Consider the following 15,026-nt stretch of genomic DNA (forward strand, 5'->3'; position numbering starts at 1 on the left):
TCGCTCTCAAACTGCAGGTTTACTTGTGGTTCCCAGAGTTTCTAAAAGTAGAATGGGAGGTAGAGCCTTCAGTTATCAGGCCCCTCTCTGTGGAACCAGCTGCCAGTTTGGGTTCAGGAAGCAGACACACTCTCTAACTTTAAGATTAGGCTTAAAATTTTACTTTTTGATAAAGCTTATAGTTAGGGATGGCTCAAGTGACCCTGAAACGTCCCATAGTTAAGCTGCTATAGGCCTAGACTATAGGCCTCGTATGTCACACCTTTCCTCACTTTGCTCTCTTTTGCCCCTGTTTAATTTCCTCATATGACATCATGTACATTTGGCATTATTGTTTAATTTAATTAATTGGATTTGATTGGATTACAATGAATGGGACTTGGCTTGAATTGGACTGTATTCTTTCAGTGCCTTTAGATGACATTTGTTGGGATTTGGTGCTATATAAATAAACTGAATTGAATAGAATAGATAGATCTTACTTATTAAGTTGGACAATTCATGTTATCAAATTATATTTCCAAACAATTCATACAAGTCAGTCAGATCACTATTTTGATCTTCCTTCGGAGCAGTTTTAATGGCAATTTCCACTATTCTCAATTTTTTTTACAAACTAGGACAAAACAGTCAAAGTGGAGAATTTTCTTCACTGATTACATCTTCTTTTAATTTCTTATTTATCTCTTTATTCTTTTTTTTTTACAAAAATAACTTCTTCTTGTTACTCTTGGTAATATTACATTGTGATATCGCTTAGAAAACAACTTTATTAATACTGCTTTTAATACTCTGATTACTTTAAGCTGTTAGTTTCAATAATCTGTATAATTCAAAAACTTTATGTTCTCTGCCTTATATAAAGCAGACAGAAACTTAACCAAACAGAATTCTGTTCGATATCAGTTGTTTTGTAATTTTACCAAATAAATGGCAATAAAAATAAATGAATGTTGCACATGCTGTTAAATAAATGTAGAATTCAACTTTGCCCGTCACATTTGTTCGTGTTAGATAGTGTTTAACAGCATTATCTTAAAATCAGACATAGGTTAAATTATAGTTTTTAAATACAATGGTTCTGACAAAAAATGCGCAATATAAGTCATGCATGTAAAACAATTCTATTTTGTAAAGTTTTCTTTATAAAAAAAAAAAAAAGGCTATTGCTCTTACAGTCATGGGATGTTTTAAAAAATTAGGAAGACATTGAGTTGATGACCACAATACAGCATTAAAAAAAGTCATTCAAGGCAAATCATAAAAATGAAATTCTCTTCTATTTTTTTGTTGTGTAGAAACTGAAAACAGTCAAACGAGCTACCTGATAGGCAATAGAATGGACCTTTCTTCAATACATAATTAACTTTATCAAGAAAAGATGGTAAAAAAAATGATATAAGTTATATAATAAGGATGAGAAAAAATGAGAAAAAAAAGATGAGAAAAAAACAACATATTGTGGAGATCCAAAATTAAAACTTTAAATAAACAGCAATGAAATATGTAAATGAAATTAAAGAAACCAGAGCTCCGATCTATGCAAGATAAGCAAATAATGAAGGAAAGAAGGAAAAATGAGGTGAGGACGAGAAAAGAGTACAGTACCTTTAACTCTAATGTCCGGATTGTGAGCTTTATGAAGGAAGGAAAAAAGAAGAAAGAAAAAAGATGGAAAAAGAGAATTTAGTCCAGAAAGTAAGCAGCAGAAAAAAAAAGAGAAATATCAGGGCCTGACCTCTTTTGCTGCTAACATGCATCCAACTGGGCAGTGCTAAGTAAATGTGTTCACATCTGGCATTACAATCTGTTCCTATATTCATCCTGATTGACCACATTTGACGTAGCTTACGTCATACTATAAGCTGGCAATTGAGCAAGAAAGAGGACATCAGTAGGTTTACTGATGTTCTTATTTAGACATTGACACATTGCATATTCATCTGATTTACTGCTTTTTTCCTAAATTATTTACAAGAGTTAAGTATTGTAACACACTTGATATGAGAAGAGTAAAGGAACATAAAATAAACTATTTGTGATGTTGTAGAGCTCAGTATCAGTATACCACAAACAAATGCTGAACTTTTAACTACTAAAATACCTACTAAACGTAAAAAAATGTATTAAGTGGGTGGACATGTGACGTATAAGTGGACAGCTGGCAATTTTGTCATTTGATTGATGACCACAATGACAACAATAAGTGCCACCATCAACCAAATATTACAAGGGCACACACTGAGGCAACTTGTCTATCAAGCCTCGTGGTAATCAATAGATTGATATTATCAAAACACAAATTGTCTATTTCTTTTCTTTACAGTTTCTTTATTGGATGAGAATTTCCATAATCCAGTTCAGTGAAAGTTTTCCCCCAAAGATCTTTAAATCAATTTGCTGAGAGTGAGAAAAACACTTTACTGGTAACTGTGCTGCTTCTGTAGTGTTGCTTAGGTCAGTAGGTAGACAGAGCGATACATTCAGATAGTCCAGAAATGCACCTGGTTAAGCATTACATTTGAGTGAAGCAAAAGTGCATTCACCCCTTTATTTAGTACTGTGCACTTGTGGCTGGATCCTGGATGATAGCATCACCTGAGATGCATGTTAGGACCAAATGTGAACAGCCTCCAAGAGTAATAAACTACATGTGTACTTGATTATGCACTAAAAAGGAATTTCTCTTTAATTCACGATTAAGTGTTTCTCACATAAAATGTTTTTTTAAGATTAAGTGCCATAAATGTATGACTCGAGTAGAGTCGAAAGCAAAGAGGACAAAAGTACTGCTTATAACTTGTATATAAGGGAAAACAGAGACTGTAGAAAAGGAAAGGAAAAAAATGGATGAGGGATTGCTGTACCCTAGGATTTTTACCAATTCTGCTAATATTAGGATTTAACACAATAGCTCAAGCCACCTAAATCTGGAAGGGTTCAAAAAAGTTTTGAAAAGTGGACAAGGAAGCAGAGCCCACAGTTATCACTCCCCTCTCTTGGTAAGAGAGACTTGACCATGACCTGCTGACCAGGTTCTCTTTTGTTTTGGGGCAAGTAAATGCATTATGTCACCAGGTTTTCTACAGAGGTTTGTCTAATGCTCAACTGCTCTATTGTATATTCGTTTGCATCTGAGCTGCCGCAACAACAACAAAAATACTCATTAAAGTCCAGTTGTCTACTTTATAAGATCTAATAATAATTTTGTAGTTTAATAGTTACAATTATCAAGTTATCTGAATTGGAAGCTTGGCTCTTCACTGTTGAAAACCACCCAATGGGTAGGCAGCTCCCTTTAGTTGGTGCGGTGCCACCTAGCGTAGCTAACCTTGCTGGAGGTTCTTCAGCAGAAACCTAGCAGTCGGGACCCCAGGCTGGCTGGGTGATGGTCAGGAAGAGATTAAGATTAAGATTGAGACTTTTCTTGTCATGTAGATACATGTAAATACACAAAATTACTCCTCCGCATTTAACCCATCCAGGTTGGCACCTGTTGACACATGCACATGCACAGGGTCACACACTCATGGAGACAGATATACACTGGAGCATTGGGCAGCACCCAAGGAGCATGGGGGTATGGTGCTTAAGGGCATCTCAGCCATGGTAAGGAGGTGGACTGCCACCCCTCCAGCTGTCAGTTCAAGGTGGAGCTTTGAGCGGTGAGAGTGGGAATTGAACTGCCAACCTTCCGGTTATTGGAAGTGGCCCACTTTAAAAACTGAGCGACGGTGAAGCCTGTGGTTCACCATCAATCTGTTCATTTTACCAATAGATTTTCCCCACTCAGCAACACACCCGCTGAGGAAAACCCTGGTAATTGGCAGCTCTATAGTCAGAAATGTGGCATTAGCCACACCGGCGACCATAGTCAAATGTATTCCAGGGGCCAGAGCGGGCGACATAGAATCCTATTTAAAACTGCTGGCTAAGGATAAACATAAATACAGTAAAATAGTTATTCATCTAGGCGTTAATGACACCGACACGATCACGCCAATTGGAGGACATATAAATGAATGTTGCATTGGTGTGTAATTTTGCCAAAATAATGTCAGCCATATGTCATCCTTCAATTGCTGGTTGTCTCGATGGTGTCCAGCAACAACTTGAGCTGCAGAGATAATTGGAAATCTTTCATGAGAAAACTTGGTCTGATGAGGAGAGACGGCATCCATCCCACTTTGGAAGGAGCGGCTCTCATTTCTAGAAATATGGACGAATTTATTAGTCATCCAAAAACATGACAACCCAGGGTTGAGACCAGGATGCAGAGTTGTAGTCTTACACACTTCTCTGCGGCTTCCCACCTGATGCTGCCCCCCAAAAAAACTCCATAATGACTGTCTGTTCCCACACCACCCAAATTAAATAAATCAACAAACTCAAGAGGAGCAAATCCAGAAAACCTAAAAATAATTACAACAAAAACTTTAACTGAACAAAAACATCAAACTATTAAATGTGGTTTGCTGAATATTAGATCTCTCCTTTCGAAGTCTCTGTTAGTGAATGATTTGATTTGTGATCATCATATTGATATATTTTGTTTTACAGAAACCTGGCTGCAGCAGGAGGATCATGTTAGCATTAATGAATCGACTCCCTCTGACTATTTAAATGTTCACGTTCCTCGAACCACAGGTAGAGGAGGAGGAGTGGCAGCTATCTTCAGATCAGGGTTACTAATCAGTCCTAGACCCAAGATTAGTTTTAGCTCTTTTGAATCTCTGATTCTCAGTTTTTCCCAAAGTGGAAATCACAAAAACCTCTTGTGTTTGTTGTTGTGTATCGTCCACCTGGTCCTTATTCTGAGTTTCTGTCTGAATTCTGAGTTTTTATCCCAGTTAGTGCTGAGTACAGATAAAGTCATTGTAGTGGGTGACTTTAATATTCATGTAGATGTTGAAAATGACAGCCTAAACATTAACTTTAATTCTATATTAGACTATTGGATTTTCACAGACCTACTCACTGCCTTAATCATACCCTTGACCTTGTGCTGACTTATGGCATTGAGAGTGAACAGTTAACAGTGTTCCCTCATAACCCTGTCTTGTCTGATAATTTTTTAATAACTTTTGAATTTACATTACTTGACTATATGGCTTCTGAGAAGAATTTTACACATAGAAGGTGTCTGTCAGAGAATGCTGTAACCAGATTTAAAGAGTTGATTTCATCATCCTTTTCTTCACTGCCATGTGCAGATATGACAGAGGACGGCTACCTAAATTTTACTCCAGTAGAACTTGACTCTATTGTTGACAGCACTATAGCTTCAATGCGTACAACACTGGACAATGTTGCCCCTCTGAAAAGGAAGGTAATCAGTCAGAAGAGGTTGGCACCTTGGTATAATTCACAGCTGCATGCTTTAAAGCAGCTGGAAAGATAGTTTAATAATGTATAAGAAACCCCTTCGTGAAGCTAGAACTGCTTATTATTCATCATTACTCATCATTATTCATCAGTGTCTGTGCTTGTCCTGTTGGATCTCAGTGCTGCATTTGATACGATCGATAACAGCCTTTTATTACAACAAGAACTTGAACTACATGAATGACTTGAACATGTTATTGGGATTCCTGTTAAAAGGGAGTCTTCCCATGTTATTGGGATTAAAGGAACTGTATTAGGCTGGTTTAAGTCATATTTATCTGATAGATTCCAGTTTGTTCTTGTAAATGAAGAATCTTCCTCACACGTTGAAGTAAGTCATGGAGTTCCTCAGGGTTCTGTGCTTGGACCGATTCTTTTTACTTTATACATGCTTCCATTAGGTAACATTATCAGACAGCATGGCATAAATTTCCATTGTTATGCTGATGATACTCAGCAGTACTTATCTATGAAACCAGATGAAACCAACAGGTTGGTCAGACTACAAGCCTGTCTTAAAGACATAAAGACCTGGATGACTCAGAACTGTCTGCTTTTAAATTCAGACAAAACTGAAGTTGTTCTCTTTGGACCTGAGCGCTTCAGGGAGAAATTGTCTAGTTATATAGTTACTCTAGATGGTATTTCCTTGGCTTCTAGTTCTACAGTGAGGAACCTTGGAGTTATTTTTGACCAGAATTTATCATTTGACGCACATATAAAACTGGTTTCGAGGACTGCCTTCTTTCACCTTCGTAATATTGCTAAAATCAGGAACATCCTGTCTCAGGGTGATGCAGAGAAACTAGTTCATGCATTTGTTACTTCAAGATTGGACTACTGTAATTCCTTATTATTGGGCTGTCCCACATATTCTCTGAAAAGCCTCCAGCTGATCCAAAATGCTGCAGCCAGAGTTCTGATGAGAACTAACAGGAGAGATCATGTTTCTCCAGTTTTAGCTTCTCTTCATTGGCTCCCTGTTAAATTCAGAATAGAATTTAAGATTCTTCTTCTCACATATAAAGCTCTTAATGACCGAGCTCCATCATATCTTAAAAATGTAATTGTAAGGTATTTTCCTAACAGAGCACTTTGCTCCCAAACTGCAGGTTTACTTGTTGTTCCCAGAGTTTCTAAAAGTAGAATGGGAGGTAAAGCCTTCAGTTATCAGGCCCCTCTCCTGTGGAATAAGCTGCCAGTAAATGTCCGGGAAGCAGACACCCTTTCCACTTTTAAGATTAGGCTTAAAACTTTCCTTTTCGATAAAGCTTATAGTTAGGGATGGCTCAGGTAATCCTGAAACATCCCATAGTTAAGCTGCTATAGGCTTAGACTGCTGGGGGACCTCATCTGTCACACCTTTCCTCACTTTGCTCTCTTTTTCCCCCTGTTTAATTTCACAATTGATTTTATGTACATGTGACATTATTGTGGATTATTAACGTATGTTTCCCTGTTCCAACAGATATCCTTTGAATGGCGTTATGGTGTTTTTCCCCCCTCTTTTCCCTCTTTTCTGTCTTCTCAAACCCCAGCTGGTCGAGGCGGATGGCCACCCTTCCTGAGTCTGGTTCTGCCAGAGGTTTCTTCCTGTTAAAGGGAGTCGTTCCTTTCCACAGTCCCTCAGGCTCAGGACGGGAGATTGGACTGAAGACACGCTTCGGTGCAATCTGTTGGTTTCCTTAGCTAGGATATTAATTTTTTGAATTGGCTCTATATGAATTAATTGGATTATGATTACAATGAATTGAATTCCAATTGGCTTAAATTGGACTATATTACTTAAGTGCCTTGAGATAACAATTGTTGTAATCTGGCGCTATATAAATAAAATTGAATTGAATTGAATTGAATTAAGAGAACTGCACTAGGCTGGTTTAAGTCATATTTATCTGATCGATTCCAGTTTAAACAAGGAATCTTCTTCACACACTAGAGTAAGAAATTGAGTTCCACAGGGTTCTGTGCTAGTTGTCATTAACTTGTGTTTCTCTTTCTCTGCAGGTATCCCTGGCCTGGTGTTATGGTGTTTGTTGCCCCCTCTTTTTTGTCCTCTCTGTCCTCTCAAAATAGTAAGAAAGGACTGCACAGATGGAAGATTGTTATTAAAGGGCGTATGACAGAAAACAATGACCCCCCTAACATAAACACATTTTACATAAGTCTAAGACTTGACAATGCGACAACTGGGCTGTAAAAGATGAAATGTATCCTAAAAAGTCCTAATTTTCCCATGTACGACACATAAAGATAATAAATCATATCAATGCACAAATTAATTAATAATTTTTTTCTTTGTATTATCATAGCATCTTTAGGGAATCTAGGGAGTTTTGGCTTAGTTAGTTTGAAGTTAAATAAACAATAGTACAATGTAGTGTATCATGTGCTATTGCCCATCTAAGGTTTAATTTACCTTTTTTAATTATGCCCTAATTAAAAAAACTTGAATTAACAGAGGTTGTACTTTCTTTTCCACATAACTGTTGATTCTTTAATGGATTCTAATAATGTAATCTTTGAAGAAGAGTTTACCAACTTCCAAGTTTTTTTTCAAGTTTCTTCACATTATTGCCATCTGCTACTGTTTCATTGCATCTTTGCGGAAGCTACTGTGATTTCTCTAAAACTTGTGGGTTTAGTTTTACAAATAGATAAACCAGTAATGCCAGAGCAGATGATATCTGTCATTGTTTGAAGGTAACATTACCTGAGACAAAAATAACTGTAAATGCATTCCTCTCTATTCTGCGCATGAAAATTCTTACAGATTGCTCCACATGATAAATATATACATAATGAACAAAATCTTTGTAAAAGATAAGTAAAGTTTACCTTTTTGTTTGTGACTACATGAACGTGTGTGTGTGTGTGTTTACTACCTACTCACCTATGTTGCAGTGCTCCCCTGTCCATCCCTGGTCACACTCACACTTCCCGTCCTTACACACTCCATTCTTGCTGCACAATGGATGGCAGGCCTTCTGATCACACACAGTTCCTGTCCAGCCATCTTCGCAACGACAGATACCACCATAACACATTCCATGGCTGCCACAGTCTACCTCACACACCTCTGTAAAGAAAACAAAGTTTTAAATGAATTCCCTTGCAAACATTGAATAACTAATCATTGTCTGTTGAGCATTTAGTAATTTGTGAAGCAGCACTACCATGTTTTGCCAACCTGTACCAAATAGAAACAACACATACTGTAGATTAAAGTATATACACCTTTGAGTGTAAAATACAAATCAGTATATGGCAAAAAAAAAGTAATTTGACTCCCAGTCAATGCTAAATCAATCATGCTTTGATACTAGAAAGAAGGAGGAGAAGAATTGGAGATAGAAAATGGAAACCTTGAGTAAATTTCAGAAGAAAATTTACATACCGTATTTTTCCGGACTATAAGTCGCACTTTTTCTCATAGTTTGGCTGGTTCTGCGACTTATAGTCAGGTGCGACTTATATATTGTGAGTGGGGATAGCCTTATAAGGAAATATCATGTATAATAGGGTTGCTCATTTCCGTGGTTGCAAAACAGCTTTATAAGGAGATATCTCTGAGAAAGACATGTTGTGAAACTAGGACCGCACCCACAACGGTCTTCTGAAAGTAACGCCTTATACAGGCACACACACGCACACACATAGAGGAAGAGATAAGATATTGACGCACACACATCTCATAAGGCGGAGACTGAACTCAAGTCTATATAACATCACACCCCTAGACAAAGACAGAGCTTTTCCGTACTTTGTGCTGTTCGCATGTATTGTACTGAACTGTTCTCCGCACTTTGCAAACTGCGCAAATAAAACTGTGATGATTCTTATATCGTCGCATCTGTCTTCCTCCTTCACTGCATCAACGGACTCGGAAAGAGGTACAGGTTGACCTCAACAATTTTGGGGGCTCGTCCGGGATGTGGTGAGGAGAGGACGGAGTTCATTCGGATAAAAGATTCCTTCACGGTGACAGAGACGGGACACGAGCCGGCACGTTAACACAGAGGTAAGCAGAACCTGTTTTATCAAACTCTGCACATTGAATATCTTAAAACAACGTGTCCTGTCCTGAAACTGGTGATTGAATCAGCAAAAGACGATAAGAATTAATGTCGATAACTGCGTGAAACTATAAGAGAAAAGTGAATATAAAAGAGGATAAAACAGACTGTCTTTGGTCGTGGCGGACCCCACCGGTTGCCTGACGAGGAACCGGAAGCCTGAGAGGCTGCTGGGTTAGAGTCCCGGGGAGGTGAAGACACCCCGAATTCTACTGGGTTTGAGTCCCTGGGGTTAGAGTCCCCTAAAGTAGCATACTCTGCGGAGTTGGGTTAGAGTCCCTTGAGGTTATACTCCTCATAAATTCTTAAGTCTGTTTGGGGCTAGAGTCCCCTATACTAGAGTACAGGAACAGGGTTCCTGAGGTATTTTTTCTATAAATGCATTTTGAAAGAGTGTGTGAAGATTTTAACGTGTTTTGTGTGTTTTGTATTTGTTTGAGAGAAATAAGGAGAAGCGGGCTGTGGGAAAAATAAAATTCTGAGGTGTCTAAAGGTGAATGGGTACATAAAACGGTGTCTTGACAAACTCGACAATCAGACAGAGGAAACCTAACGGTGATAACGTAATCTGTCTGAGCCATCGAAACCTAGCGGTGCTAACATAAGTGGCTTGGTTTGTCAAAAGGGTCAGTTGCTCGGGTGTTATGCCATACAAACTGACTGGCCGTTAATAAATCATCACCTTACAAGGCCTGTTGCTCGGACGTACGTCATACAAACCTGTGGCCTCAGAATTTAGAACAGGAGAAGTAAAATGGAGGGAGAGTTTGACAGAGAAATAGATGATGGGGGATGGGGCCCAGGTATGGGTGCCTGGAGGCCCCTCGAGCTGCAGTTAGAGAATACGTTAAAAGCAGCAGGGGCAGTGTTACCTAAAAAGGGTAGGGACAGGAAATTAGCCGACATGAAGGGACAAGTGGAACAATTGGTGAGATATAAGGGCAAGAAAATGTCAGACCCCGGTCCGTTAGGGTATTGCTGAGGGTCATCAAAAGAAAGTGGTCGGAGCCAAGGTGGACAGGGCCCTATCAGGTGACCGAGAGGACCTCCCACGCAGTCCGAGTCAAAGGGAAAGGTGATACGTGGTTCCATTGGAGCCAGTGTGCGGCAGCCGAGGAACCTCAACGCTCCCTAGCAGCGACTCACCAGGCGCTGAAAGATTTGCACACTGTACCGGCTGGTACAGAGGAAAAGACCACCAACCAACAAGGGGCAGAATAATCCCCTGGTGGCATTTTGCAGGCAGAAGTAGTACACTTCTGCCTCCTTGCAACGACATCATTTACGAGCAGGAAGGGTGTTAGACCCGGGCTCCAACTCAACCCTCATCGGGAGAAAGTGAAATCTCCTCAGAAGAACGGGACCAGATGACGTCATCGCAGTTGAATTGTTTTATTTTTGGATTTGTTATACTCATAATCGTGTTTGCTTGGGCTTTGCTTAAACTTGCTCTTACAGGTCATACCAAATTATAATCATTGCAGTATCACCCTTATGTTATCTTTTAATAATGTGTGCTATTTGCTAAGGAGTTGGGTAATGTTGACAAACTATAAGGTTTAAAGCTCCTCTAGGGGTAACCCCGCCTAGAGCACCCTGATAGATAAGGTCTGACTTACCAAGAAAGTTTTGCTTGCTATTTTTATCATACTTGAGACACAGTGAAACATATTAGAATGTTATTGTTTGGGAGTTGGAAAATTCTCACATGTTGTGCAGCCATCACGTGCGTGATTGTACCCCTGATCTTCTGGTTATGCGAACCCAGTCCTGAACACATACGACCCAAAAGACACACTCAAAAACAAGATTTTTGTTTGAACCAATATGGCGGCTTGGAGTTGAATTACACAGTAGGCTCCACCACAGCGTTTCAATTCGATTTGTGCGACGTTATTAAATGACACGGCGCGGCACACACAATTTCGATTTATCAGTTGATAACCCCACCTACATGGATGCGATAGGAGTACCACGTGGAGTCCCTAACGAATTTAAATTGGCTGATCAAGTTGCGGCAGGATTCGAGAATATTCCTATCATAGCGGCCTTCTTTCCGGTGACTCCGAATAAAAATGTGGATCGGATTAATTATGTACATTATAACGTGTTGCGACTGACCAATTTGACCAGGGATGCTGTTGCAGGTTTGGCAGAACAGACAGCTCCCACCTCGCTCATGGCGGTGCAAAATAGGATGGCCTTAGACATGTTGTTAGCGGAAAAAGGTGGTGTTTGTGCCATGTTTGGTGATATGTGTTGCACATTTATCCCCAATAATACGGCTCCAGATGGTTCGGTATCGAAAGCCCTACAAGGTTTGCGCACGCTCTCTAAAATAATGCATGAACACTCTGGGATTGACAATCCGCTGGCTGACCAAGGTGTTTGGGAAATGGAAGACTCTGATAATGTCACTTTTTGTATCTCTTGCTATATTCGTCGCTATTTTGGTGACGTGTGGTTGTTGCTGTATCCCATGTATCCGTTCACTTGCCATTAGACTTATAACTACCACTATAGAGGGGAAGGCTCCCTCCCCTTTGGTAATGCCACTGCTGAACCCTCCCGATCCTGATATAGATGAAGACAATATCATCAGAATGTCAGAGATTGTGTGATCACCTTGTAGTGATCAAAAGGGGGCGTGAGGTTTTTCAATTTCTTTTTAGTCATGTATTGTTACTCAACTATTTGTGTGATCTCTTAAAAGAGATCAAAAGGGGGTATTGTGAGTGGGGATAGCCTTATAAGGAAATATCATGTATAACCGGCTTGCTCATTTCCGTGGTTGCAAAACAGCTTTATAAGGAGATATCTCTGAGAAAGACATGTTGTGAAACTAGGACCGCACCCACAACGGTCTTCTGAAAGTAACGCCTTATACAGGCACACACACGCACACACATAGAGGAAGAGATAAGATATTGACGCACACACATCTCATAAGGCGGAGACTGAACTCAAGTCTATATAACATCACACCCCTAGACAAAGACAGAGCTTTTCCGTACTTTGTGCTGTTCGCATGTATTGTACTGAACTGTTCTCCGCACTTTGCAAACTGCGCAAATAAAACTGTGTTGATTCTTATATCGTCGCATCTGTCTTCCTCCTTCACTGCATCAACGGACTCGGAAAGAGGTACAGGTTGACCTCAACAATATGAAAATATATATAATTTAACATGTTTTTAAATGTTAATTCATACTGACTGACATGAACCAAGGAGTAAACATTGCTATCTACAGTCGTGAGAGGACACTCTAAGCTTGTGACAACTATCTGCTGCTCTTGTACCATTGAAAAAAATGAACTTAAAGACAACTAAAAAATCCTATTCTGCAAATTACAAACTGCAGGTGGTAAAATATGCAGCTGAAAACGATAATCGAACACCAGAAAGAAAGTTTAGAGTGAGTGAGAAACTTGTGGGGGACAGGCGAAAAGCAGAGGTTAATCTGACTGCAGTGAAGAAAACAAAGAAAACCAATTGTGGGCTGAAAGCGAGATGGCCAGACCTGGAGGAACGAGTCCACAGGTGGGTGCTGGAACAATATACTACTGGGAGAGGCTTGTCAACGGTACAGGTACGTCTCCGCACCCTGGTACTTGCCAAGGAGATGAAAATAAATAACTTTGCAGGCGGGCCTTCTTGGTGTTACCACTTCATGCAACGCAACCGCCTCTCCATCTGAACACGGACAGTGGTGTGTCAGAAACCGCCGACTTCCAAGCCAAGGTCGACAGTTTCCGGGAGTTCATTGAAAAGCAGGTCTTGGATTTTGTGAAATATATTTCTCAATAAATACGACTTATAGTCCGGTGCAACGTATATATGTTTTTTTCCTCTTCATGGTGCATTTTTTTACTGATGTGGCTTATAGTCTGGTAAATATGTATATGTATAAAACACACGATTTTGGTATAGAAAAAAAAACCTGATAATTTTGTGAAGTTTATTACTTTCAGAATTATTGCATTACTCACTTTGCTGTGAATTTGACATTAGCAGAGACAGGATAATCTGTAGCTGATACAGCTAATCCAACTATCATGTGTGTGTATTACCGTGTATCTTTATTGCAGTTTAGCCCGAAGAAGCAACCAGAAGCCACTTCCACTTACAAGCTGCTGAGCAATTTCACTAATTGTAATGTCTGACTTTTCAATAACGTTTGCTTAAAAAAACCCTCTAAAAAAAACGATACTCACAGCTGAAAAATCAATACTTTATCGGGTAACAAAATTTCAATATATATCGGAGTATCGATAAAATCGCTCAGCCCTAATTAACATAAAACTTTTAAATATATTTCTGCTATTTTTTCCATACTGCTGAAACTGCTGCACTTGACTTCATCTACCATCGAGAGACTGTTCTGCTCAACCACAGTTTCAGGGTGTTCTCCTAGGTGAGCTTTAGTTAATTTCCTGCAAGTTAGTTAAAAATTTGATTCAGAAAGATAATGGATTTTATTAAAAAATGTTGTTTTGCCCACAGATATTTTCAGTGTGTACCATTACTCGCACTCACTCCTAGGGACAATTTAGAGTCACCAGTTAACCAGACGTGCATGTTTTTGGACAGTGGGAGGAAGCAGGAGTACCCGGATACACGGGGAGAACATGAAAAGTCCACACAGACAGGCCCCAGCCATGTCTCAATCCAGGAACCCTCTTGCTGTGAGGCGACATGCTCACCATCACACTGCCGTACAACTCCTTGAATACATTCCCAAGTCGTGAATAAAATGTAAATGTGAAAATGTTTTGCCATTAAAGTCTGTTCTGTACATCACTGATCTCATGAAACTATGCCTATATAAAGCACTTTTAATAATCTTATAAATCTGTTCTCCAAATCGTGTTTACAGATACAGGCTTTGCATAATTGACTTTTTCATATACCCTATGTTTTATTAGCTGTTTTATAAGCAGTGAATCCCATCCTTTATATATGTTCCTGACACACCTACATTTCAATTATTCTAAAGTACAATTTATTTTTGTTTTCATTTTGTGCTAATCTGGCTCTACTTTATAATCTCTTATGATTTAAGCCACAATGCTGAATATAAGAATGAAATAAAAATGGAGTTTTTGCCTTTGATTAGAACATAAGAGAGAACAGAAGAACAAGAAAGCATAAATAGAATGAGTACACTCTTAGATTACACACACCTGAAGAGCAGTCTTGCCCAGTCCAGTTCTGGTCGCAGGCACAAGTGGTTGTCTCTGCATTGTAGGTGCCATGGCCTGAACACTGGTCCGGACACATGGCCTTGGCAATCTCACAGCTGGCTCCGCCCCAGCCTGGCTGACAGTGACACTCACCATGGATACACACTCCATGGCCTGAACAACTGGGGTCTATGCAGTCCACTGGACACAGATGTGGAGAGCATTTTATAATTCACCAAATGTTCCATGTTTGGTAACTTTAAACAGGACAAATGGATTGGGCGATAACTATCTAGGAGTGTATAAAGCAAGGGCTAAAGCGGCATATTAAGACACTAAATTCATGCCCTTGGATTTAGTTTGTGATTAACAAGGCTAATT

General features: G+C 39.4%; 1 protein-coding gene across 5 annotated transcripts in view; it reads right to left on the minus strand.

Annotated features, from left to right (window-relative positions):
* Positions 1 to 15,026, minus strand: part of LOC140304850 (teneurin-3) — a 207,533-nt gene that overhangs the window by 96,658 nt on the left and 95,849 nt on the right. For 3 of the 5 annotated variants that reach the window (XM_072383646.1, XM_072383645.1, XM_072383642.1), the window contains 3 exons: positions 14,646 to 14,846; positions 8,279 to 8,464; positions 1,609 to 1,635 (listed from right to left, as the gene is read on the minus strand). In XM_072383646.1, coding sequence (XP_072239747.1) covers positions 1,609 to 1,635; positions 8,279 to 8,464; positions 14,646 to 14,846 — 414 coding nt within the window. The remainder of the gene's footprint in view (positions 1 to 1,608; positions 1,636 to 8,278; positions 8,465 to 14,645; positions 14,847 to 15,026) is intronic. The other 2 variants (XM_072383644.1, XM_072383643.1) reach the window with 1 other exon arrangement.

Source organism: Leuresthes tenuis, unplaced genomic scaffold, assembly GCF_036924035.1.
Source record: "Leuresthes tenuis unplaced genomic scaffold, fLeuTen1.0.hap1 SCAF_4, whole genome shotgun sequence".
In the NCBI taxonomy this organism is placed as follows: domain Eukaryota; kingdom Metazoa; phylum Chordata; class Actinopteri; order Atheriniformes; family Atherinopsidae; genus Leuresthes; species Leuresthes tenuis.